General features: G+C 38.4%; 1 protein-coding gene across 1 annotated transcript in view; it reads left to right on the top strand.

Annotated features, from left to right (window-relative positions):
- Positions 1-25,454, top strand: part of LOC129944053 (neurogenic locus Notch protein) — a 68,885-nt gene extending 43,431 nt beyond the window's left edge. The window contains exons 3-10 of the mRNA XM_056053209.1: positions 2,487-2,749; positions 2,834-3,035; positions 7,092-7,225; positions 17,539-17,701; positions 17,784-23,649; positions 23,718-23,934; positions 24,008-24,373; positions 24,445-25,454. Of these exons, the coding sequence (XP_055909184.1) occupies positions 2,487-2,749; positions 2,834-3,035; positions 7,092-7,225; positions 17,539-17,701; positions 17,784-23,649; positions 23,718-23,934; positions 24,008-24,373; positions 24,445-24,785 (7,552 nt within the window). The 3' untranslated portion in view covers positions 24,786-25,454. The remainder of the gene's footprint in view (positions 1-2,486; positions 2,750-2,833; positions 3,036-7,091; positions 7,226-17,538; positions 17,702-17,783; positions 23,650-23,717; positions 23,935-24,007; positions 24,374-24,444) is intronic.
- Positions 25,455-27,563: the final 2,109 nt, after the last annotated feature.

Here is a 27,563-nt window from a genome sequence, read left to right as displayed (position 1 = left end):
TTTTTGTTCATCCGACGACGATATCTGGTCTTCGTCAGCGTCGGCGTTTTCGTCGTCGTCGTCGTCCTACCTGGATTGTTTGGGTAATGCATTATAAGCAAATACAGGTGGGCATTTTGAGAACTTAGATAGGATTGTGTAAAGACAAAATGTAGGCTGTTTTTGTACGAATTATTTTGAAGTCTATAAAAAGGAGGCATTGTTAAAGTAGATTCGTGTTTATGAATTATGATTATCGATTTTTGTAAGCATAATGTCAAAGAACTTTTACAGCAGTTTTTTCTTGCAATTGAATGTATGCATTGATCGGACTGGTGTAACTCTTCTAACTTTATTGATATTAATGTTGGAAATTAATGATAAAATGGGGTTTAAAAACTCCAAATAGTCTGTTTTGACCACCTCTCACTCATAAACCGCTCCAGGAAAAGTTGCGCCTAGTCAAGATCATTCTAGATACAGACTAGGCTTTCAAACTTCAAAAAGCACACCTCAAGGTTTTAATTTGTTTTCCAAATAAAATTTGACTTGTGTTTTGAAACAACAAATTATTAAATACTACATTTCACAAATACCTTAGCTATTAAAACCAAAGACAGAGTGCTTAGAAATACATTGCTTCAAAGTCTTAGCTGTATGCTTCGGATCGTTATCGTGTTGAATTTACCACTTCAGGAGCATTTCCTCCTCAGCATTCTTTTTTTGTAGTTAATGAAGCTTATTCATAACACCCTCTATGCGATCAAGAGGTCCCACCTTAATCCAAGAAAACTATCCCCAAACAAAAATGCTACCTCCACCATAATTTTTCTTATCCTATCGGTCCACAAGACATTTCTCCACCAAATGTGATTCTTGGCAAACCCAAATTTCACTTAGAAACATGTGTTTCTTCTTTTCTTTAAATCCTTCTAAACAATTTTGTTCGCGAAGATACTTTTTTTAAGTGGTTTACATACACAAAGCACCAAGGTCTTGCTCAATTGCATGCATAATTTTGGAAGGAGTCATAAACGAATCTTCTTACTTCGTAGTAATTATGAGTAGCAATTATTATTTTCCTCCTTGAAAATTTGAACTTACTGGCTATTCCCGAATTCGAGTGAGCTTCTTTCTTAAAAAAAAACTCTTAGTGTGATTACATCGAAAGCTCACTTCCAGCTAGCTAAAGGCCTAGAAGGAATTTCTACTAGGGGTGTGCTATGCAATTTATCACTTGCTAATATTTGCCGCAAGAGTGCCAATGGGTCATTTCGATTATTTTACACTGATTTCGGGCATTGCTCAAAGCATTTCTTGAAACCCACACCAAATTTCAACTTCGGAAAAATTGTTCAATACCAAAAACTTTCTTTATACAAAATAAAGAGGATATATTTCTGTTTCCTAATTTCAGTCCCCTAATGCCAAAACCAGGCAGAACAAATAGTCCCCATTATATTTGACCAATCGAGAAATTAATATCAATAAAATGTTAAAAGTTGTCATTTAATCCTTCTCACAAAGCGCTATTTACATATCCTAGCTTCCCTCTTTAATAATTTGCGCACTTAACGCCTACAAACAGCCTTTTTTTGTATTATCGAATCTAAAAAGGGAAGCAAAGTACTCTTCCAACCCTTTAATTCCTTTTCCTCGTTATCTTTTTTATGTTGTTGTTGTTGTCGATGTTTTGGTGTAATTTGATGACATTTAATACTTGTGGGACACATAACGCACAATAAAGAAAAAGAACCTCATCCGGTTTGTTGCTTATGAACGAAAACAAAATTCGCGTTTAGAAAATAGTAATAACAAAAATAGTTATAATATGCGAGTTTCTTGTTTAAAGCTAAAAAAATAAACAAGCTCATCTTGCGTCTTCTCTAAATATGATGTTGATGTATCCACATTTTACTCGTCGTATAATATAGCAATGAGAAAATTATGACTTTCCGATCTTGGATCTACCATAAATGAGCAAAGATCAATTTTGAACGAACCAAGTTGGTGAACTGTTGCCTTCCAAGTTCCAAGCCTCTTTCAACCTATCCTATCCATATCTATCGAATTACTTTTTTTTGCGGTAAATGCGGTCTAAATTTAAAATTGATCTGCTCCCAAAGAAAAAGAAGAAGAAGAAGACGAAACTCTTATGGCAGAGTGTGGTTGGTGATGGTGGAAAAACATCATTCCAAACTCCAAAGGTATAACATGCGCACGAGTATTAATCTTCAGCGGTGGTGGTTCTTGTCTTGTCTGGCCAGCTTACCAACCAGATGATTTATTTTTCATGTGCTTGTTGTGGGCTGTGACTGTGGCCTAACCACGAAAACAGACGCTTTGGAATGTTTTTTTTTTTGTTTAAGTTGTAAGTCTACCTCTTTCCACATACTGTGTATATTAACCATAAAGAAGAAGAACTTTAACTTAGTTAAAATAGGACACATTTTATTTTAAGTGAGAAGAAAATTTACTCATCTCATTTTACATTCATCTCATTTCAGCTGCTCAACACGATACGTAGGTGATTCTTGCGAATATGCAAATCCCTGCCACACAGGACGATGCCAAAATGGCGGTACATGCAAGGTGACATTTCGCGATGGAACACCGCGATTTGCATGTCACTGTCCCATCGGATTCACGGAGTCCTTGTGTGAGATACCGGTGCAGAATGCATGCGATTCTTCGCCGTGCCTCAACAGCGGTACATGCAACCTAAAATCCCTGACAGAATACACGTGCTCGTGCTCCAATGGCTATACAGGTGGGTGGCAATTAGTTTAACTTTAAGTTACTGTGTCAGAGTTGTGATTCATGTTTCTTTTTTGTTTGTTTTCCTTCATTTTAGGCAAGTTATGCGAAAAACAAAACCTTTGCGCATCATCACCGTGTAGAAATGGCGGAACTTGCAGCTCACTTCCTGGTGGAAATTTCAAATGCAGTTGCCCGAAAGGATTCAAAGGCTTGGTGTGTTCTGAAGATGTCGAGGAGTGTCAAACGAATCCCTGCAAACATGGCGGTAGCTGTGTTAACACACATGGATCATATCAGTGAGTGGATTTCAAATTAAATGGATGTTTACATTTTCTGTTTCCATTTCCATCTACAATTTACAAGAACTCATTAAGAATAAGTTATTACCGCTGCCTTCTGCCGTCGCGTCGTCTCTTTGCCGACGGCGGCGGTGGTGATATTGGGTCTGGGTGGTATAGTAACATGCCAGCCACGTTGGAAGCAACAACAGGTTGTTGAGCGCTTTCGAGTTCATGAGAACAAATTTCTTGCACCAGAAGCAAAAGCAGGAAAGAAGGAGAGTGCAGCAATGAAAACATAGAAGAAGATGAAAGCGCACATAAAAAGAATTAACAAAATGCTCCAACAGCAATAAATTAATTTGCTTTTAATTACTCCTCAAGAAAACTATATGGAATGGTGGAGTTTATTTTGTCTTTTTTAAAGTCTTTTTTCATGAATTTCTATTCTTTCCTATGTCCTATGAGAATAAGTACAATGAAACCACTTTTGGTGTTCAACATGCGAACTGGTTAGAAGTTGTTTCGTTAGCTAGCAGCAGAAGTCGAAGTAGCCTCTTTTCGCGCCGCGCTTGTGGTGCTGAAGCTGCTGCTGCTGCTTCTACTGTGGCATGGCAATGAAAATCTGGTTCTGTGCTTCTGTGTCTTTAACGAATTATATTATATGTTTTATCCCACTCCCCCCACCACCACAATTTTCTGATTCTTCTTCTTGTGTAGCTATAGTGTCTGTTTTAATCAGTTGAATGGAGTAGGATATTGTCATAATATGGCAAATGATTTATCATAATATTCTCGGAATGAACATTGAGTTATGAAATGTCGTTGTTTATTGATGATGTTTCGTGCAGATTGTCATCAAAAAGGAAGCATAAATTGAAATTCGAATAAAAAATTAAGAAAAATACAATATAAAAATATACATATGTACATAAGTATATTTTTGTTCATTTTAGGTGAGATTGAAAAATTAAAGAATGTCGACAGTTGTTTTTTTTTTGAATAATTTTATTCACCAAAGAAGAAAATATTAACAATAATTGATGTGCATATATATTAGGTAAATTAACTTCATGGTTTTGGTTAAGCTTAGTCAGAAAGTTAGTACTTTTTTATCAGTTTAATTCAAAATAGTTTTATATCTTTCATACGCATATCAAAGTTTATTTCACTTTTTTTAGTACTCATAGAATTGTTAGTTATGTAAAATGATGTCGTGCTAAAAATCTGAAAATTATTTAGTTTGTTTTTTGAGGCCTCAAAAGCTTTAACAAATTGTTTTCCTTTAATATTCGTTTAATTTGCGGTTGTCCGTGCCATATGTGCTTACAATTTACATCTGATTTTCACAGACACGATTCTGAAACTTCGTTGAGGGAGATTTTAGATTTACATTAAACACGCTCCCTCATTTGTGAAAACTGCTTATCCTAGTGGAGTTAAACAAAATTGTCGAATTTAGGAACACGAAGTCCACACGTTAATCAATAAAGTAACTGTTAATTCAGGAGTTTGTTTCAAAACCTTAATAGGAGTTTATTTCTTTAAAGTTAGATTTTTGCGCATAGTACCCTTGGCGTGATAGTTAAATCGTAGTACTAGAATGCTAGGGGTCTTGGGTTTACTCCTGCCTCTGCCACCTGATTTTTTAACGGGTACTGCCTCTTTGCGAAGAATTAAAAAAAGACCAAGTCTTGTCAGGAAAAGTGCTTTCTCAAATTAGCCGTTCGGATTCGTCTTAAAATTGTAGGTCATTTTCATCTCTGATAATACTACTCGCACCCAGGAATGGTTGAAAGTTGCAAATCACTTGGTCCTACTTCTATACGGACTGTTGCACCACCTGATTTATTTAGATTTTGGGACACTGCTTCTCATTGGCATTCCACATTCACAAAGTACGGCAAAAGAACGAATCTCGACGAATTAACGTTGTATTCCAAATCTAGTTTTAAATAAAGGTCAATAAATATCCTTCAAAAACTTGTGATCATTTGTGAAAATGGCGAGGTTATTCATTGTTGAACGTAGGCTACGTCCCGATGGGTCACCCTGTATATTGCCAGTGAGTTAAATAATACTTAAACCCATGGCACAAATGAGATGTAAATTCTCCAGTTCCTTCTTATTTCAGCCAGTTAGATAAGCTAGTTTACAACAAATAAAATTAATTTTCACATTTAAGGCCAGTTTGCAATAAAAGATTTATTAACAATTCAAAAAAAAAAAAACTAAATAGATACAAAAATAAACTTGCATTTAAATATATTCAAATTTTAATCCAAATACTAACGAGTTTTGTGCAAAATTTATTGTCTCTCTAGTTTAGATTTATGGGAACTTTTTTTTCGCTCTTAACTAATTTGAAGATTTATGTTATTATTCAAAGAATTTGAAATTCACCTTTATATACTTATTATTGACAAAACCATAAACCAAATAAATTAAGTTGTGTATAGTGGCAGATTCGATAATTTTACACTTAATTAAATCAATCACTTCCAGTTTGAAACACTTGTTGGAGAGTTGCTTTTAATAAGTAAATGCATACATGTACATATGTAGGTAGCGTAATTCGAGTAGAAATAAAAAATATGTTCAGTTATCTTTTTACATAAAAACTTGGGTTGCAGGAAGTTCCCTTATATCCAAAAACATAACCCTGTCCCCCAACCCCCTCGTCTTAAAAGAAAAGGTAAAAATTTCGTGCTGAAAGGTCAGCTTAAACGAAATAACACTGCAGAGACACCGTCCCTTGTATCATCGTCACCGACGTTGACGTCGACGACGACGAAGACGACGACGTTAAAAATGACTCCACTTGGGTAATAAAACACTGAGGCCAGGCCACAAAACAAAAACCAACCAGCAACTGCCATTAAACCAACCAAATTCATATGAGCTGAGCAGAGTTTTGTGTCCACTCTTGTGTACATGTTGTTCGTTCAGCCCAACCACCATCGTGTGTGAACCTTTCTTAAGACCTCAAAAATTACAATAAATCCAGAGTAACACATAAAAAACGAAAGCAACAACGACGACGTATGGTTAAGTCTTTGTTTCTTCTCTGTACTCTGTCATATATATTCGATTCTGCAACTCTTATGGTCTTGGACATACTTGGAACTTTGAGATCAGGTTTATTTTTTTATTTTGTTGTATTTTTTGTTTTAAAGTAAAACCAAAACCAAAAAATTTGCTAAAAATACAGGTAGCCAAAATCGTACATATGTATATAGTATAATACCTTTCTCCATTTTTGCGTACCTTATATTTTCATGGTTGATTTAGCACAGTTTATCAAAAGACAATCCACAGTACAGCAGCAGCAAAAGCACAAGAACACAACAACAACGAAAATGAGATTTATTCCAATGCCTAATTCTTCGACGGCTTAAACCGGCCCGACCTCTATAATATAGAAATCCCAAAACCCGACCAGAGCTGCGGGAAGGCTAAAACAAAGCAGCGAATGCACGTTTCGCTTTACATCGCACAGTTGGCCTGTTGTCGGGCGCTTCGTATCGCATCGCGTCGGTCGATTGCAAGGAGAGTCAATTTGCATAGTATCCTCTTATGTTGGCTTTTTTTAAAGGTAGACTAAGACTTGACTTGGCATAGGTGCTGGATACACTAGTAGTTGTTGAGAAGTATTGTTCTTAACCACCCTTCAATTGACCCTTTGAACTAGAGTGCACAACTCTTTCGGGTGGTAATCTTCTTCACATCACGATCCTCCATCAGGTCTACCATAGTCTAACCTCCTAGATGTAACCACCGAGTCTAAGTCTACGTATAGCTGGCATCAATGGCGGAGGCAAGGCGATTTAAGTGCGATGCTTTTTTCTTTTGAAAACAAAATCACTTCTGAAGCTTCTGAAGAAGGCAACAATTATCTGTCAACTTGTCGTTTCTTGTAAATCTAACTTGTGGGGCAACCACCAATTAAACCAAATCATTTATTTTCTTTTTTCGTACTTTTTTTATTTAACTGAATCAAAGGTTTATTTAAATGCAATTTGTTTTATTTATTGTTCCTCTTTTTTCATTCTTTATGTCTTTTGTTTTTTCTAGATGCATGTGCGCACCAGGATACACTGGAAAGAATTGCGAATCAAAGTACATTCCTTGCTCACCGTCACCATGCCAAAATGGTGGAACGTGTCGTCAGTCAAGCGGACTCAACTACGAGTGCAAGTGTCCAGTTGGTAAGTACTAATTTGTTTAGCAATTTAATTCAATTCAAAGAATGGTCAAAAGTGTATCTAATTGAGAAACAGGTCGAAATATTATTTTCCAGAATTCTGTATCATACTGAGCCCTTTCCGCCAATTTATCTAAGCACCAAAATAAATTGTATCGTAAACGACAAATCATAAGCTTACTGCTGGTCCTTGAAACCACTTGTAACCATAGTCAGTATTGGAAATTATTAATTATGTTAAAGTTAAGACGTGGCTATTGTTTAGGCTCTATGTGTTACTAATAAATTTTAATAATTAAGTTGTATTGCATACAGTATTGAAATGTCGCTTACGATAAAATGGTTAGAAGGGCTCGACTGTTTAGTCATGATGCTGTATGTCTTGAATTCTGTATTTCAAAACACTGAATAGTGAATTTATATCGAAGAACGAATACAAATGTATCAAATTGGGGAGCTGGTTGAAGTCAAGTTTTGAAATGCCAAGTTTTACTAAATGGTAAAGTAGACCTGAAATATATTAACAATTTTAATTTGACATGGATACAGTAATTCGAAATTTTATTAATTAAGAATATTTGTTTAACAAGTCGAATACTATTGACTGGTCGGGTACTGGTACAACTACCCTACCCAAAGACACTATCAAAAGTCAAATCAGTTAATACTGACTAGTAACTTCAAACTCGAAAACTAACAAGTTTTTCTTTTTGAGCCTATTAACAGCATTTTAATATACAGACTTTTGACCAACCAGAATTTTGAAATGCAGAATTTTGACCAATTAGTACTTTGTTCATACAGAATCATTCAATACAGAGTTTTAACATAAATGTAGACTATTAAAATTGAAGTATTATGACCCTTACAGTATTTTGACCCCAACCCATCTAATTGGTTCTCAGCTGTATATTATGTATGTTTGCTTTGTAGGATTTAAGTTCTATCTTTGCAACTAAAAAGAATCAGAGGACTATTTTACTTTTTAAAATATCGAATGACCTCCATTTTCAGTATTTGTACATAATTATTTTGTACATGTGCACTTTTCCTGATGTGACCATTAAAAAGTCCAAAGAAATTGAGCACAACAAACCCATTTTTTCTTTGGCTTGGCAAGAAAACAATAAATTTCTTCGTCAGAGAATAATAAGACATAATAAAGACTTCTTCATTGTTTATCAAATTGCCATTTTGACATTGTGATGTACAATTGATTGACTTGCCTGACGGACGGACGGAATGACTAGCTGACTTGCTATACGCCGCTGTACCGTATAAAGTTGATAATGCAAGGAACAAAAATCAATAGAAATCCAAATTCGTATATAACTGTCGAGTAATTTTGTAATTATGTTAAAAGTGTGGGAGAATTCGAGAAATGGAAATGGCGATGTTTAACCAAAAAACAAGAAGAAAGAAATGGCATGGCAAAGATGAAAGCAAAGAAAATAATTGTAGATATTTCTTCGTTGTTTTTTTTACCGGTACCGGCACCGAATTTTTTAAGACGCCGCCGCTGCCGCCATGTCCAACTCCAAACTCCTCCACCAAACCAACAACGTGAACTTCTTTTGGCAAAGTTAATGCATCATCATCATCATCACCCCGAAGGTATCACGCTTCTTTCGTTTGAAATGAAATGAAACCAAATTGTGAATTCATCCATCGCTCGTGTGTAGGTTAGGCATACTAATGGTAGACGAGACATAGAGGAAGGTGTACGTTGTGTACGATGCATGATATTCCAAAGATCACTTTTCGGCCTGGTTATGTTAGTAAGGTTGGATTTTCGTTTTTATAGCTGTTAGTTGTGTTTTTTAATCGAGAAAAGTTCAAATATTCAAAATCGATTTCTACGAAATCATCTTGAGTATACTCGTTCGGTCTTTTCTTGTTGCTGCCGCCGCGCCGCTTATTGACCGCTCCTGAATATAAATAAGGTCAAACATTGCATCGTCGTCGTCGACGTGCGTTGTCATAGTGCATTCGTGGTAGCATTTCAAATCTAACATACAACACTTAAAAGAAGTTTTTATGATAGGGTTCTTTTTGGGAATTGATTTTTTATGTTATCTCTGTTAAGAGTTCTCACCCACCTGTCTTTAAAGAGTTCATAGAGAAGGTAGTACCTATAATCTTTTATGTAAAATATTCTTGTTTAGCTTCTTAAATTAAGTGTAGAAAATGACAAAAGGAAATGACCATTGTCACCTTCATCACAGCATTGTTATGGAATTATAGAAAACCAATATTGATTTCACCTTCATTTCTCGAAAGAGAGTGCAGTATCTAGCTCGGAGTAGTGCATCACAATGCCATGGCTTTGGCTAGGCTATAGCTTTTTGGGTTCGGTTTAGCATATCGTAATCTTTCTTGAATCTGCATTATGGAAAGACCAAAAAGCGAAACACAAATAAAAATACGCAAAGAAGGAAGGTTCGAAAATGCAAGAAAGCAAACACGAAAAAATAGCTGAGCTGCCGCATTACAGTTGCCAATAATAATTTCCAAATCAATGTTTGAGCGTCGCGTCGTCGTTGTCCAAAGAACATGACTATGAATATGCTGAACTGAACTGAAGCCACCATGAGCAGGAGACGTTTACGGGACATGGAAGAATATAGATATTGGATCTGATGGTCTATTCGCTTAGTTTCTTCATTATGGTTTGATAGATGGTTGGACGATTGATCGTTGACTTGCACCATCCATTTGCTGCACACCAATGAATGAGAATGAGAAGGAGTAAAAGAGCGAACAGTTGTTGCTGGTTCTTGGGTCTTCGGTCTTGGGTGTGAGGCACACCTTAAATCGATTTCAAGCTTGGAGTGGGAAGTGGAGCTCAGCCTCAATTAATTAATGTTGTTCCACGTTCAGTTCGGACGACAGAGTGTACAGCTAACAGAGAACCACTGTTGTGATAGTATTGAGGAGCAGCAACAAAATGCAAGCAAAATTTATTCAATTAATTAAAATGACCCTTGTTCGTGCAACTTGTACACAAACATATGTATTCAATTTATTGTATGTAGCAAATTCAAATTGGGAGCATGTTCGGAGAGCCCCAGCTCTAGCTCCAGTTCAGCTCGGCTCAATGCAGTCCGGTGGTTGTTGCTTGTTGTTTTGTTGCCCTAGTGCGCAATTACCTGGTATGCTAATTCAGCAATGTCTTGTCTATTGTTTGCTTCTATCGCAAGCACTGCTCTGCTCTGCGCTGCACTGTTCCCGATTCCACATATCTAGTGACCACAGCTACTACAGTGTAATGGAATAAAACAAGATCGATTGCTTATGATGCATTTAGGGTGATAGTGGTGGCTGCAAAAAATATCTTTTAATACTCGTGGCAGAGACTATTTTTCTATAACGCCACAGAAATAATTTTTAAAACTATTAATCAAAAAAGGGTTGGTCTCCATGTTATTATTAAGTCCTCTTTGCATTTCTACACACACAAAAATTAAAGTAAGGAGAGAGTTGGTTTAGTTTGATTCAACTGGGATTAGGATGGATTACTTGTAATTAAAAAATGGCAATCATCATATTGCAACGTAACCGAATGTAACGTAGAGAAAATATATACTTTCCTGACGAGGAGCCCGAGGTCATTTTCTAAGTTAGGTTTATTTCTTTAACTTATGTTATGTCGGTTTTCGATCAACGACCTTTTTTCTTCTGTGATCGTAATCAAAAATAAAAATTGATTGATGGTTAAATGAATAACGTTGTTCGATTGCTCTTGGCATTTCGCATCTCTAAGTTGTTGTTGTTGCTGTTTATTTTATAAATTGCGCTTTTTTCAGTTGTTTTTGTTTTTCTTTTTTAAATAATATTTGAATTGTGTTTGCAGGGCAAAATTCGTAGTCTTCTTTGTAAAAGCGCTTCAAAAAATTGCATTGCATTCGTGTTTGGAGGAGCATTCATATCTCACATTTCATTCATTGAAAATCGCTCCTGGGCATAGTCATCGGAGCTCCGCGCCGACACCACCACCGAACGCCGCTCCGCCGCCGCCACCGCATAGGTCAGCTTGGTTATGATCATTTTATTGTGTGTCTCGACGTCGTTGTTGTGATTGTGTTGGCTTCGTTCGTTCGTTTCGTTGAAGCTAAAAGCTGATGGTTCTCGTCGTGTCATCGTTTGTTGTGTTCCTCGATGTAGTCGTTAATTCGTTGAAAAATCCATGTATATGCGAGTCTTGTACAATTTAATAGCGTTCTTTTTGTTGTTTTTATTTTTATTATTTTTATTATGTTGTCTCTTTTTGACCCGTTTACTCCCTTTTGTTTTTGAAAGACACAACAACACACATGAAAAGAACAGAGGGTTATTAAATATGCGTTATTTTTACACTGACAAAAAATATTTAAATTAATAACTACCTACCTACAAATCATACATACAAATCTCCATTTAAATCAAAATATATATAGAAGTCAATTTACGTCATATTTTTGCTAAGATTCATCTGCAAAACAGTTGAAGTAGTGAAGGGTTTTAAGTGCGAAGGGGTTAGTTGAAAATTCTGACTACATAACTTAAATCTCTACACTTTCTGTCCAAAAACATTTAAAAGAAACGTTTTCTTAATCTGAAAAGGGGATAACCAACAATAAGCGAAACTCCAAAAAAACTTTCGGATTTTTGCTTTAAGAAGATAAGCGAAACTCGAAAAAGCCTTGCCCGGGCGCCAGTTAGCATTTCTTTCAACTTTCGGATTTTTCCTTTAAGAAACAAATACAAGACTAATAAACGAATTATGTATTCGTACGGAATCAATTGTGAAGTTAATCTCTTTAGGTAAAACATTAATTAACATAAGCAGATCCCGAAGATGTCTTGCTTGGGCGCCAGTTAACTTTTTGCTTTAAAAGAAAAAAATAAAGGTGAAATGAAAATGTCAACTAATTTTTTTAACGATTTAAATAGTGAATTCAGGCTTCACTTAATATTTCTGAAGGGGGTAACCAATGTTAAACATGAGCAGATCCAAAAATTCCTTGCCTGGGAGCCACTTAAATTTTTGCCTTGATCAAATAAAAAAAATGAATAAAGGTTCTAGTTAATCATTCTAAGGGAGTGGGAGTAAACTAACGATTTTCATAAGCAAAACCCGAAAATGCCTTTTCCTGGGCGCCAGTTAACTTTTCTTTAAACTTTTAGAACTTAGCTTTAACAAAACAAAGTACAAGTTGATTAAAGGAATCAATTCTCCAGTTTATCTTTCTATAGGTAAACCAATAATTAACATAAGCAGATCCCGAAAATGCCTTGCTTGTGCGCGTCAATTACCTTTTCGCTTTAAAAATAGTATCACCATATCAAAAGGACTATCTTATTGTATATCAAATATGTACATACAAGGTTGGAATAAAGGGTCCAGCTAATCTTTCTTGGGTGGAGTGGTTAAAACCAACGATTATTATAAGCAGAATCCAAAAATCTTTTTTCTGGGCGCCAGTTAGCTATCTTACAAATAAAACAATAAAATTAAGGGCCCTATGATACTTTCCGAAGAATTTGTCTACAAAAATTGACTTCTTAAAGGTCACGACAATTTAATTAAGGTTTAATTTTAACTCGTGTTGTTAAACGATTCATTATTGTTGATGAAAATATTAAACCAATGTTATGATAGTTAAAATGAGAGCTGAGTTTGACAGGTGTCAGATGAAGCTACGAATGAAGGACAATATACAATCAAAGCAAATATGTTCCATTTTGGTTGTAGGTATTCCAATTTAGTTAGCATATTTATCAGAATCGGTAAACACTAAAACCAAAAATTGAAACATCTTTCCCGGGCGCCAGTTTCCTAAGTTGATCGAACACCTTTCCCCAGGCGCCATTTTTGTAAGTCGATCTTACATTGATCTAATAAAGCTAACTTATGTCCATTAAGGAATATAATACTAGTATTTATGTAAAATAATTAAAATACAGTCACCAAATGTAAATAAATTTCTTTCCATAACCAACACGAAAAAAAATAACCTGCGCTGCGCTGTGAAACGTTTCTACTCCCATCTGATCAAACAACCTTCAAACATAACATAGGTAGGTATACTCATATACAAACTATCCTAATGTCAATAGTGGGCACAATATTGTACAAGCTACAAATATCCGGCCCACTCCCTGTACCGATGTTGTTGTTTTTTTTTTCCTGGTGTCATTTGTTTCAGTGTAAACATCCAGTGCAACACTACATTCAGATTCAGAAACGAAACGCGACCGACACATAAAAGCCATAATAATAGCATAATAAGAATAATAATAATAAAAGCCGGTTTGGCGTGGCTTTGGCTTCAGCTTCGACTTCACTCTACCTCTAGCCTATGCCAGAGCCTCTAGTAGTAGAAGAGATATGTCGGATTGGAACATTGGAAGTTGCTAGCTATTGAGCCGCTCTTGCTCTATCTACCGTACTTATACCCGTACCCGTACCGCCTTGTGTCTTTCTGAATCAAGAAAAGAAAACGAAGAAGCAGAAGAAATAGAACAAAAGACAGCTAAACATTTTTTTTTGTTGAACTGAGTGAGCCTCGCTTAACGAATTAAAGAAAAAGAAGCAAAGCCGACGAACAGACGAAACAAAAAAAAAACATAAAGAAGAAAAAGACCTAAGCATACATATTTTTATATACACTATAGCAACAACAACAGCAACCACCGACCAGGGAGGAAAGACGAACGAACGACGACGACGATGATTGCCATTGCAATGTTCTACGAACCCACCATATTATTCACCACTCGAATTCCATAGGATTTCTCTTTCTCTCTCATCTGGTTGTGCGCCGTGCTGGTCCACCAGACCGCCTCGCCTCACTATCGCCACACACTCATCGCCATCGTCATCGCTTTCCTTCCATACACATAATCGGCATCGATCGAGAGGAGGAACGGGAAGACAAAAATAAACAACACAAAAAAACGCTACAGATATGAAACCGTGGGAACGCGCGCACTCTCTCGCCACTGCGCGATCGCCCTGCAGCCAAGTTTCTTGTAATGTTTCTCCGTAATCCAAAAGCAGAAACAACAACAACAACAATAAAATAAAAAGCAACAAAACCACACGGTCGATCGGTTCGGTCTTCAGGCTTTAGGCTTCGGTCTTGGGTCGGTACTCGGTCGGTGGTTAGCACTCGCATCGCAGTCGCAGCTAGCGGAGTTGGAGTTGAAGTTGAAGTAGCATAGCAAAGCATATGAATATTGAAGAAATGCGTAGAGAGGGTGGAAGAGATAGAAGCAGAAATAAATTTTATCATGTTCATACTCACAAATTTTCCAATTTGTCTATCTCGCTCTCGCTTCATCGCATCGCATTGCCTCGCATCGGTCGCAGTCGAATCGCATTGCATGCACCTCAAATATCAATGCGCGCATCATGTGCACCAAATGTTTGGTTTTAGTGTACTCTGCTTTTGCCTGCTCTACAATGATCGGCATCAGGGTTCATGATGGTAATGGCGATGGCGATGCTTATGTTCCATGACTACGACTCCAAACTATGAACATGTGGACGCAAAGATCGTATCCTGTTTTGACTTTAGGAGGAAAGATTTTATTGAGATTTGTTGATGATGGTTGGATTTTATTTGGAAGAAACCTTATGTAGGTCTCTCTACTCTTTTTTAAGTAGGTATCGACTACGCCACATCTGTAGCATGATCAGAATGCCCCAAAAGACCTTGCGCAAAAAGCACTTGTTACTGGTGACCGATGATGATGATTGATAACGTCCCACAATCAATGCCCGCCGAAGCCGTAAAAGTAGGACGCGAATATTAATTAGCCAATTAAATAGACAATGACAAAAAAAACAAGATCCCTTTCCTTAACCATATTTGATATATCTCTCTCAAAGATGAGACGACGACGAAGACTCAAAGATATGATGAAGAAAGATCCTTAAAAACCTCTATACCATCTATCTGATTCCAATCCAGAACTCTTGCTATAACCATCATAATATGTACATATATCGATCGCGCAGCGCATCAGCTTCAGCTTCTGCAAGTCTGAGATTGGTGCGCGCTTTTCACTTTAATTGATAGTTATCTATTTTTGGAGTTTTTAATTGACTTAAACTGAGCCCCAAGAGACAAAACCATCGATGGTATATAATTTTATTTTTGCAATGCCCAAATAGAACTCGCCCGCTGATTAAGCCTTGCATTGACGTTTTAGGAAACCGTTTGCACGCGCATATCACTTATTTTCCTTTTTTTCAATTATGTACATAAGTACCATGTTGGATATACATATGTATCTTTAAGTCTCTATAAACAACTTGTTACTCATACATCATAGCCTTAAAACTAATGTAATGTAAAAACACCAAAATCGTAACCAGAAGTTGAGCAAGTAATTTTCGTGACATCCATCTGCCCAAAATCTCAATGATCACAAAAATACCATAATATGTTTTGCTTGACAAGTTTAAGTGAAATCTGTACTTTCAAAATATAAAAGGAAACAGTCTGCAAATCCATTCATTATGAAAAAAACAGATCCCACAATCAATTTTTATATTTATATTTGACCATTTGAATGGGATCCTTTAATATTGCTGGTCTGAAAGGTTTTGTAATTGACAATCAATTAAACTTTGGTTAAGGCTAATCAGTATCTCACGACAGGATTTTGAGATATAATGCTTTTCAAATTTTATTAGACTTTTTGAGGATATGTTCATTTATGAGTTTGAGAGTTTGAATTCAAAATCAGCACCAAAAATTAACTCTTAAACGTTATTTTCAAAACCATGATGTTTTCCCCTCAAGGTTTGAAGGGTTTTTCAAAACTTCATAAAAAAACAAACTTATAACGGATGAGAAATTCTCAAAACTAAATGATGTAAAATTTTTCTAAAATATGAAAATTTTCACTTTGTAAAATCAAGGCACGAGTTTTTTTACAAGACCTGATCTCAAAATAACAAATTATTAAATCAAATTCGAACAAAATAAGTTTTAATTAAAAAAACCCCATGTTTAATAATTTTTCATGTTTATTTGGAGTTGAGCGCCAGTAAAAGCTATCATTGGTTTTTATCATTAAAAACAAATATTGGAGTTTTTTTGACAGGTCGTTTATAGCTATCATTAGAAATTTCTGTTATTGAACAAAAATTCCTGATTGAAATTCACCGAAAAATTGTTAGTGACTGATATCTGTCATTGGAATTGTGTGAAATCAGTGGAACGATTGTTTCACTTTAGAACAGTATTAGTTGTTCAGGAAAATGAATTTCCGTCTGGAAAATAGAAAAATACATTTTTAGAGAAAAATAAATGTGCAATCACACTTTTTTTTCCAAACAAATTCTTTGTGTGATTTCCGATCGATCAGTATTTAATTTGTATTTCTAACCAATGGGAAACACCGTCCGGGTCTGACCCCTAACCTATGTCCACGAACCTCTTTTACCATCCAACAGAAGTCTTCTTTTATCTGTCCACAAAACATTTATTCCACAAATATTTTAATCGTTATACATTTTTCGATCTAGACTTCAGTGACACTTTTTGACCGCAACTGTATATTTCAATCGCTGCCATATTCGTAGGAACTCTCCCTAGAACATAGGGCACCAACAGATTCACTTTATCTACTTCGGTTCGTGGCATTGGTCTTTAGCTGTGTCCACTTTTGGAAGTAAAGAGAGTGACCTTCAATAATTACAGTTCACCTCCATGATGTTCTAGGTCGTCCAACACTTACCCGACCTAACTTTCGTTTAAATATGACCAAACAAACACCATTTTCGTTGCTTGATATCAAGATTCACTTTCCCTGATGAGTCCTATCCCTCAACTCTAGCCATCGATTCTTGAGAAAGTATTAAAGACAGCGATTAATAGAAGCCTTAACTCTGCTTTCAATGGTAGCGGAGTATACCCAAGTTTCACATGGCGGATTTCACTTTGGACTCGAAGAGTTTCAGCTTCAGTCTTGAAAGATTACTGCCTTACAAAAATATGCTATTGTACGTTGCGACCGGTCTGTAGCATTTTTGTCTCTTTGGCCTTATGGCTTTCAATTTAAAATACTAAAAATCGTTTTAAAAAAGATGAGAAGTTTTAATTGTAAACGAATCAACATAGAAATCAAAATAACTGCATTGAAAAAACTTAAAAACTTAAAAAACTACTGCATCTTGTGAGAAATTGACAAATTCTTCAAGGGTAAATCTTGTCATGAAAAATCCCTTCTCGAATTAACATTTTCCTGACCTCACAAATCCAAAACCTAGTTAAAATTTCATCCATTCTAAGTAACATGTTGTGATTTTTCTTTTTCTAGGATTTCGAGGGAAGAACTGCGAAGAGAACATCGATGATTGCCCTGGAAATCTTTGTCAAAACGGAGGAACTTGCATTGACAAAGTTGACTCTTACCGTTGCAAGTGTCCACCTAACTACACCGGCGAACTATGTGAAGCTGATGTTGATGAATGTGCTTTACGGTAAGTTAAACAAACATTTTTGAAACTCCGATCTTCAACTAAAAATGTTTATTTTTCCTTTTTTTCTTTGTTTATCCATTAGACCTTCGGTATGTCAGAACGGTGCGACATGCACAAACACCATCGGCAGCTATTCGTGCATCTGTGTAAATGGCTGGGAAGGACCGGACTGCTCGCAGAATCACGACGATTGTGCGGTAGCAGCTTGTTTCGATGGTGCTACTTGCATTGATGGAGTAGGTAGTTTCCACTGTCGATGTCCACCTGGAAAAACAGGACTTCTGTGCCATCTCGACGATACCTGCACATCCAATCCGTGCCATCCTGATGCAATGTGCGACACGAGTCCGATAAATGGGTCATTTACGTGTTCCTGTGCATCGGGCTTTAAGGGAATCGACTGTTCGGAGGACATCAACGAATGTAATCAAGGCGAACCGTGTGAACATAATGGAAACTGTGTCAACACGCCAGGATCCTTCACATGCAAATGTACGCAAGGCTTCACGGGGCCACGTTGCGAAACGAACATAAACGAATGCGAATCTCATCCCTGCCAGAACGAGGGAAGTTGTCTGGACGATCCTGGCACTTTTCGCTGTGTTTGCATGCCTGGTTTTACCGGCACTCAATGTGAAATCGACATTGACGAGTGCCAGTCGAATCCTTGCCTCAACGAAGGAACTTGTCGTGATATGATAAATGGCTTCAAATGTACCTGTGCATTGGGCTTCACCGGATCACGCTGCCAAATCAACATCGACGACTGTTATTCACAACCGTGCCGTAACCGAGGAATATGCCATGACTCCATAGCGGGGTACACTTGCGAGTGCCCACCAGGCTACACAGGGCTCTCGTGCGAAATTAACATCAACGATTGTCAATCGAACCCATGCCACCGAGGAAAGTGCATAGACGGGGACAACTCATTCACTTGCCACTGTGACTCGGGCTACACCGGCTATCTATGTCAAACACAAATAGACGAATGTGAATCGAATCCGTGTCAATTCGGTGGACATTGTGAGGATCTTGTCGGAACTTACGTGTGCCACTGTCTGCCAGGAACATCAGGACAGAATTGCGAAATCAACGTGAATGAGTGCCACAGTAATCCGTGCAACAATGGGGCGACATGTATCGATGGAATAAACAAGTACACCTGCAAATGTGTCCCAGGATACACTGGAATCCATTGCGAAGTCAACATCAATGAATGTGCCTCGAACCCGTGTGCCAATGGCGGTGTTTGCATGGATCTTGTGAACGGATTCAAGTGCGAATGTCCACGCGGATACTTTGATGCCCGTTGCCTGAGTGATGTAGATGAGTGTGCTTCGAATCCTTGCATAAATGGTGGTCGCTGTGAAGATGGAGTGAACCAGTTCATTTGCCATTGTCTTCCCGGATACGGTGGAAAGCGCTGCGAAGTGGATATTGACGAATGTGGCTCGAATCCTTGCCAACACGGCGGTATCTGCCGTGACGCTTTAAACTCCTACAGTTGCCAATGCATGCCGGGCTACACCGGCCGGAGTTGTGAGACCAACATTGACGATTGCATCAACAATCCGTGCGCGAACGGTGGGACATGCATTGATCTCGTCAAGGGATACAAATGTGTGTGCAAAGTGCCATTCACAGGACGTGACTGTGAGTCAAAGTTGGACCCTTGCTCTACGAATCGCTGTCGAAACGATGCCATATGTACTCCAAGTTCTAATTTCCTGGACTTTTCATGTCAATGCATTCAAGCTTACACTGGGCGCTATTGTGACGAGGACATCAACGAGTGCCAATTGTCATCACCTTGTCGAAATGGAGCTACTTGCTTGAATGTCCCTGGTTCCTACAAATGTTTGTGTGCCAAGGGCTATGAAGGCAGAGACTGTACAGTCAACACAGATGATTGTGCTTCGTTCCCCTGTCAGAATGGTGGAACTTGCCTGGACGGCATCGGAGATTACACTTGCCTCTGCGTGGATGGCTTCGAAGGAAAACATTGTGAGGCCGATATCAACGAATGTCTGAGCATGCCGTGCCAGAATGGAGCAACCTGCAATCAATATGTTAACTCTTACACCTGTACCTGCAGACTCGGTTTCTCCGGCATAGATTGCCAAACAAACGATGAAGACTGCACGGAGAGTTCGTGTATGAATGGCGGCACTTGTCTGGACGGAATAAATAGCTACAACTGCTCATGCCTTCCCGGATTCACCGGTTCTAACTGCCAATACAAAATCAACAAATGTGACTCGATGCCATGTTTGAACGGAGCGACATGTCATGAAAATGGCAACGATTATACCTGCCACTGTTCATACGGCTATACCGGGAAGCAGTGCACCGACTACGTTGACTGGTGTGGTCAGAACTCTTGCGAGAACGGCGCCTCTTGCGTGCAAAGGAAGAACTTGTACCAGTGCATTTGTGCTGCGGGATGGACCGGGAAACTCTGTGATGTACAGATGGTGTCATGCAAGGACGCTGCCTTGAGGAAAAACGTCAAAGTGAGCGAACTGTGTAACAATGGGAGTTGCGAGAACTTTGGAAATTCCCATCGCTGCTATTGTCAACAAGGCTACACCGGGTCGTATTGCCAGAAAGAGATCAACGAATGTGAGTCGCAGCCATGTCAGAACGGAGGCACTTGTCATGATTTGATCGGAGCATACGAATGCAGTTGTCGCAAAGGCTTTCAAGGTCAAAATTGTGAGCTCAATGTAGACGACTGCAGCCCAAATCCTTGTCAAAATGGAGGAACTTGCCATGACTTGGTGCACGACTTCAGATGCTCTTGTCCACCCGGAACGTTGGGAATAATTTGTGAGATCAATCAAGACGATTGCGTACAAGGAGCTTGCCATAACAACGGATCGTGTATTGATCGAGTTGGAGGTTTTGAGTGTGCTTGTCCACCTGGATTTGTTGGCTCCCGCTGTGAAGGCGACATCAATGAATGTTTGTCCAATCCGTGCTCAAATGCGGGTACCTTGGACTGTGTTCAGTTGGTGAACAATTACCACTGCAACTGCAAACCAGGACACATGGGACGGCACTGTGAGACAAAAGTGGACTTCTGTGCTAATTCACCTTGCCAGAACGGTGGTATCTGTTCCAAGAGACAAACTGGACACCATTGCGTTTGTACTGAGGGCTTTTATGGCCCGAACTGTGAGTTCTCTGGACACGATTGTGACTCGAATCCCTGTGGAGCGGGACGCTGCGCCATTGATGACGATAAGGGTGGCTACAGCTGTGAGTGTCCCAAAGGTACAATGGGAATCAACTGCCAAATCGATATCTTGGACGAATGCAAACCAAATCCGTGTCAACAAGGAGCAGGCTGTGAAGATTTACTTGGCGACTTCGCGTGCTTTTGCCCCATGAAGTGGTCGGGTAAAACATGCGATACCTATGACCCTAGCTACCCAGGATGGACGGCAGACAATAATCGTGTCGGCTTGAGGAAATACACCGAAGACTTAGAACTCCAGAAAAAGCTATGCACTAAGCGTGGTTGCGAGCAGAAGAAGGGCAATCATGTTTGTGATCCCGATTGTAATACGTATGCTTGCAACTTTGACGGAAACGACTGCTCGCTCGGAATCAATCCCTGGATTAACTGCACTGCGAATATCGAGTGCTGGCGGGTATTCATGGACGGTACCTGCAACGAAGAGTGCAACAACGCGCAATGTTTATTCGATGGACGGGACTGTGAACGAAAGTTGCAACCTTGTAACCCCGTTTACGATGCCTATTGTCAGAAGCACTACGCCAACGGTTTCTGTGACTATGGATGCAATAATGCAGAATGCAACTGGGACGGCTTGGACTGCGAAAACAACACACAACCCCCGAATATCGCAGATGGCGCCATATCGATTGTGCTGCTGATGGACATCAAAACATTCACCGAGGGTGCCGTTGAATTCCTGCGAGACATGGGGCATGTTCTACGAACGACTCTGCGTATCAAAAAGGACAGTTTGAATAGAGAAATGATTTATCCCTGGAAATTCAAGTCGGAAATTGAAGGCCTACAAAACACCGCTTTGGGCCGGAAGCACCATGTCATTCAGACCGAAAGCAGATCCCAGGGTGGAACCCAAGTCTATTTGGAAATCGATAATCGAAAGTGTGACGAATGTTTTGGCAAGGCTGCAGAAGCGGCAGAGTTTTTGGCTGCAACAGCATCTAAACACTCCCTATCCCAGAAGTTCCCCATTTTCAAGGTCCAAGGTGTGAACAATCCGGGTGATGAGATCATGGACAGTCCGACAAATGTACGATACGTTACACTGGGAATAATATTGGTGGTCCTTTCATTTGCCCTATTTGGAGTTCTCGTAACGACTCAAAGAAAGCGTGCTCATGGTGTAACATGGTTCCCAGAAGGTTTCCGAACACCAGCAACTGGTCTAAGACGCCACACTCGTCGTAGAGGACCTGACGGACAAGAAATGAGGAATTTGAATAAAAATCCATCGCTGGTTTGTATGAGCAACGATGTAAACATGAACCAAGGCAATCACATGGGTCATATGGGACATTCCCAACAGTGGTCGGACGATGAGTCAGAAATGCCACAGCCAAAGAGACTGCGTTGTGAGCAAGGCTACTCGAGTGATCACACAGTCGTGACGGACTATGAGGAAGCTGATTCGCGTGTCTGGTCACAACAGCATCTTGAAGTTGCGGATGTCCGGCCTTCGATCATGACACCTCCTGCCCATCAGGACGGAAAACATGTCGACATTGACGTCCGTGGCCCGTGTGGAATGACACCATTGATGGTTGCTGCAGTCCGAGGAGGAGGTATCGACTCTGGCGAAGATATAGACACAGGCGATGATACAACAGCACAGGTCATATCCGACCTGTTGGCACAAGGAGCTGAACTCAATGCGACTATGGACAAAACGGGAGAGACTTCGTTGCATCTGGCTGCGCGGTATGCGAGAGCAGATGCAGCAAAACGACTTTTGGATGCTGGAGCTGACGCTAATTGCCAAGACAACACCGGTCGGACACCATTGCACGCTGCAGTTGCTGCAGACGCAATGGGAGTCTTCCAGATTTTGCTAAGAAACAGGGCAACAAATCTGAACGCCCGAATGCACGACGGCACAACACCACTTATTCTGGCCGCCAGACTCGCCATCGAAGGCATGGTTGAAGATTTGATCACAGCCGATGCAGACATCAATGCGGCGGACAATTCGGGAAAAACGGCCCTACACTGGGCTGCAGCTGTAAACAACACCGAAGCTGTGAATATTCTCCTAATGCATCACGCCAATCGAGATGCGCAAGACGACAAGGACGAAACACCACTCTTCCTTGCTGCTCGAGAGGGTTCCTACGAAGCGTGCAAAGCGCTGCTCGATAATTTTGCCAACCGTGAGATCACGGATCATATGGATAGGTTGCCGCGAGACGTTGCCAGCGAGCGACTGCACCACGACATTGTTCGGCTGTTGGACGAACACGTTCCACGAAGTCCACAAATGATCGCTGTGACACCCAACACAATGATCAGCTCTCCGCCGAGCAGCACACAACCCCAAATGATAACGCAGCCCACTGTGATCGCGTCAGGTAAGCAGCCGAAAAGCAAAGCGAAGAAGCAAAAGCTTGCTGCGGGATCACTAACTCCCACGTCACCAGAAGGTGAACTTGGCGGTAGCTTGCGAAGAAAAGCAAGTGTCAAGAAAAGTACTGCCAAAAAGGGTAGTGTGAATATGGGGGGTGTAATAAATACCCAAATGCTAAGCGAACAACAGTTGATAGACGCACAACTCAGCTCTGTTGAGTCGCCACCTGTAACGAGTCCGTATGATACTACAAGTCTGTATTCAAACGCTATGGCCGCCCACCATCAGGTGGACCTGTTGGGCGGCAACAAACAGCCGCCCAGTTACGAAGATTGCATAAAAGTATGTTTAAATATTTATAATTTTATAGAATTAGTTGGTTTATTAAAAAACATTGTTCAATTTTACAGAATGCGCAATCGATCCAATCGCTGCAAAACATGAACAACATGGAGAACTACGGCTATTCAATGGGGTCCCCGTTTCAGGATATAATGAATGCCCAACGCGCGGCGAACGGACACAGCGTACAGATGGGCGAGCAAGGACTTAGTCCGCCATACTCGAACCAATCGCCTCCGCATTCAGTCCAAAGCAATATTGCGCTTTCACCGCATGCTTATCTCGGTAAGAATCTATTTTTGAATTCAATATTGAATATTTTTTAAAATAACAAACGTAAAAATTTGTTTTTCTTCAGGTTCGCCATCACCAGCAAAATCACGTCCAAGTCTGCCCACCTCGCCAACGCACATCCAAGCGATGCGACACGCTACCCATCAAAAGCACGGCCCGCCACTGAGTGGAGGAGGCCAGGCTCTGGTGGCCCCAAACAGCAATTCATCGTCTTCGGCGTCGAGTTTTCAACAGTCGCCCAGTAGTATGTCGCAACAAAATTCACCCGTAAAACTTGGCCTGATATCGCCCACTGGGAGTGATATGGGCATGATGGTGCCACAACAGCAGCAACAACAGAACAGTGCAATAATGCCACAATCTATGCAGTTAGGGGGCTTAGAATTCGGTTCAGCTGGCTTGGACTTGAATGGATTTTGTGGATCTCCGGGTAAGTTCATAGATCAAAATACAACTACACGAATATTCAACTTACATTTTGTATGTGTTTTTATTTTGCAGACTCATTTTCTGGCCAAATGAATCCTCCATCAATACAAAGCTCAAATTCGGGATCCTCGCCCTCAAACATGCTGTCGCCGTCATCGCAACATAATGCGGCATTTTACCAGTATCTAACGCCGCCCAGCCAGCATTCTGGTGGACACACCCCACAACACCTCGTCCAGACACTGGATAGCTATCCAACGCCGTCGCCGGAATCTCCAGGTCACTGGTCAAGTGCATCACCCCGGTCCACGTCCGACTGGTCGGAGGGCGTTCAGTCGCCACAAGGGCCCAACAACATGTACATGACTGCCGGCCACCAAGCTAACAAGGGTTCCGAGGCCATATACATCTGACGATCACAAGCAAAAGCAACAAACTAAAAGATTCCTCATACTTGCCTTTCTTTTTTTTTAATTCTTCTCAAAATCACTTCATATCAAATCTCACTCGAAATCCGTAATTAAAACAAAACAAAACTTTGAAGCACAACTTCGACTGCCCTTGCATGTTACATAAACAAATATATTATATATTTTATTTATATATATTAAATATTTTAAGTGTAAGTAAAGTCTAAATATAAACAAAAGAAATATTTAAGATAAAAACTACAAATTTGTAAAAACAAAACACGAGAAGACAAAAACGAATATAGCATACAAACACCGTAGAAGTAGGGCGTTGATAAAATAATAATAAATTCATTTGTAAAAAGTATCTCATTTAAGTTAAATATTTTAATAGTGTAAGTAAATATATTTTTTTTATTTTATTTTATTTAGTCGGGAAATATTTTCCCTGTTACATTTTCCATAGAAAAGAGTTGTTGTTTTTACTAAAAAGAAAATGAGTATATCCAAACTATAAGAACATACTATATCATCATTTAATTTTTTATAGTAGTTATAAAAGCAATTAATATTTTATATAAACAAATAGGCGTCCGTCGAAGGCACGTTTCAGAGATTTAAATAAAATCCCCTTTTAATATCCTTCGTTAAAAAGAATAAAACAACTTTTAATAAACAAAACTTTTAAACAAAAGAAAGGCATACATGACATTTAAAATATTACTATGTAATAATATTACATAATGGAATCTCTGTAATTTAAAATTAGTTGTAAAATTAGTGTTGAATTTTATTTTAAATAATAATTAGTATGTAAAATAAAACAAGAAAAAAAACAAAAACAGATTAAAAATATATAAGAACATTTATGCTTTTAGTAAACTTCTACAAGTAGAATTCATTAAAACAAAAACAAAAATCGTATTTAAATATTTGCCTGTTTCAATATTTTTTTTTTATTATTTTATTTAGGAAAAGCTTTAATTTAAATAAATTAAACAAACATTTTATTTTGTATAACTGAGACCCCGTCGATTTTATTTAAGCAAACGAAACGTAAAAAGACACTATCCTTTTTGTAATTTTAATTTAGAAAAAAAAACGAAAAAGAAACTTGTTAAAAAATTTAAAATTATATTATGTAGATGATGAAAAGACATTTATATCAATGGTAGGCATTTATAGAACAGTAATTATAAAAAAAATCTCACTTTAAGAATACTGTAAAATAGTACTTGAAATAAAAATTTCTACGATATTTTTACAAATACAAATCACAACTTATTTTTATGACTTCAACTCCGGAACTTAATCAATTTTAGATTACACTGAAATAAAAGCTGGTGAAAGAATTTCAAATTTACTGATACTGATTACATTAAACGTTCTCCTCTTTGGTACCACGGTTTAAGAACTGACTTAGTATTAAGGAGTTCCTTACAAAGGAATCATGGATTGATCTAGGATATCTTGAGTCAACATAACGAATACACATTTTATGGTCACATGCCTTAAAAACTTGCATTTAAAACCAAAAGCTACTTCCGAGGAAAAACTTACTCACTCACTGTAATATTCTTTTCTGCTAAGGTACTGATGACGAAACTTAATCGGATCAACGATTCCTATATGGGTTCCGTCAATACATCCTATTACTCCTGGTAACCTGGCCGTTAAAAAAAAAACTAGTTTCGTTCGTTTTGTGTATCATCAAACCGAGGATTGTGACAGACCTATGTAAGTCTAAATTTTTTCCTACGCTGTTCTGATAACTCCCACTAGCAAAAAATCTAAGGGCAGAAGCTAATTTTAGTATAGAGGGATTAAGGAGGTGATTGCATTTTTAAATCGGCCTTACTACTTGTTTAATACGAACACAAACGCTTCCTTATTCAGTCGAAAATATGATCTGAAACTTGAGAAATTAATTAGAAGTTAAAGAACTTTCAGTATGTACAAAATCTGTAATTGTTCTACTTACAGATTATTAGGGAGTTCCTATAGTTATCTCGAATATTCTTGCGCAGTCAAAGCATTCTTCCTTTTTTTTTTTGTAATTTTCGTTTTCTCCAAAAAACACATCTATGTTGCTTATCATTTTGGTTTATTTTGTATTAATATGAAAAATATCAATCAATGAAGAACATTTTAATTGAAATTTCATGAGTTGACGTTTATTTATGCCTGTTATTTTTTTTTTTGAGGTAGCAGTAAATTTGAATTCGAATTGTAAACTTCGCCAACCGTGGTATGTCGAATGTGTTGGCAGAGAGAAAAAAACTAAACGAGAGAACCAACTTCGACGGTTGCTCTCTTTTTGCCTACAAGCTGCGATTTGCACATAAACTTGCATAAGTATTAACTCCATATAAAAAAAATGTGGGGAACGAATACTTATGCAAGAAGATGTGCATACTCCCCACATTAAAAAAAAATGGCGTCCACCTTCGAAAAATGGCGGATGCCATGTTGTTCAGAGGTGTTCAAAGAAAATTCAAAATTGTGGATGAACAATTTTTTGGTATTCTCATTGTGTTACTTTGCGAGTAATATCATTCGACTATGAAGTGAAATTAATTACTCTTGTTAGGTGCCAGAACAATAAGATTTAGCAACAATTGTAAATTACGCATTTAGAGAAATATTAGTTAGTTATTTGAAGCCAGTTTTAATTATTAAATAAGTAAAATAAATTAGGTGTTGCAACGGTGCAATGAGAATTAGGACCTAGAAACAAAAAACTCTGAAAGCACTACAACTATTATTTGTTTTATTATTAGC

Source organism: Eupeodes corollae, chromosome 2 (genome assembly GCF_945859685.1).
Source record: "Eupeodes corollae chromosome 2, idEupCoro1.1, whole genome shotgun sequence".
In the NCBI taxonomy this organism is placed as follows: Eukaryota; Metazoa; Arthropoda; class Insecta; order Diptera; family Syrphidae; genus Eupeodes; species Eupeodes corollae.
The sequence above is the reverse complement of the archived record's forward strand: the minus strand, read 5'-3'. Positions and strand labels throughout refer to the sequence as shown.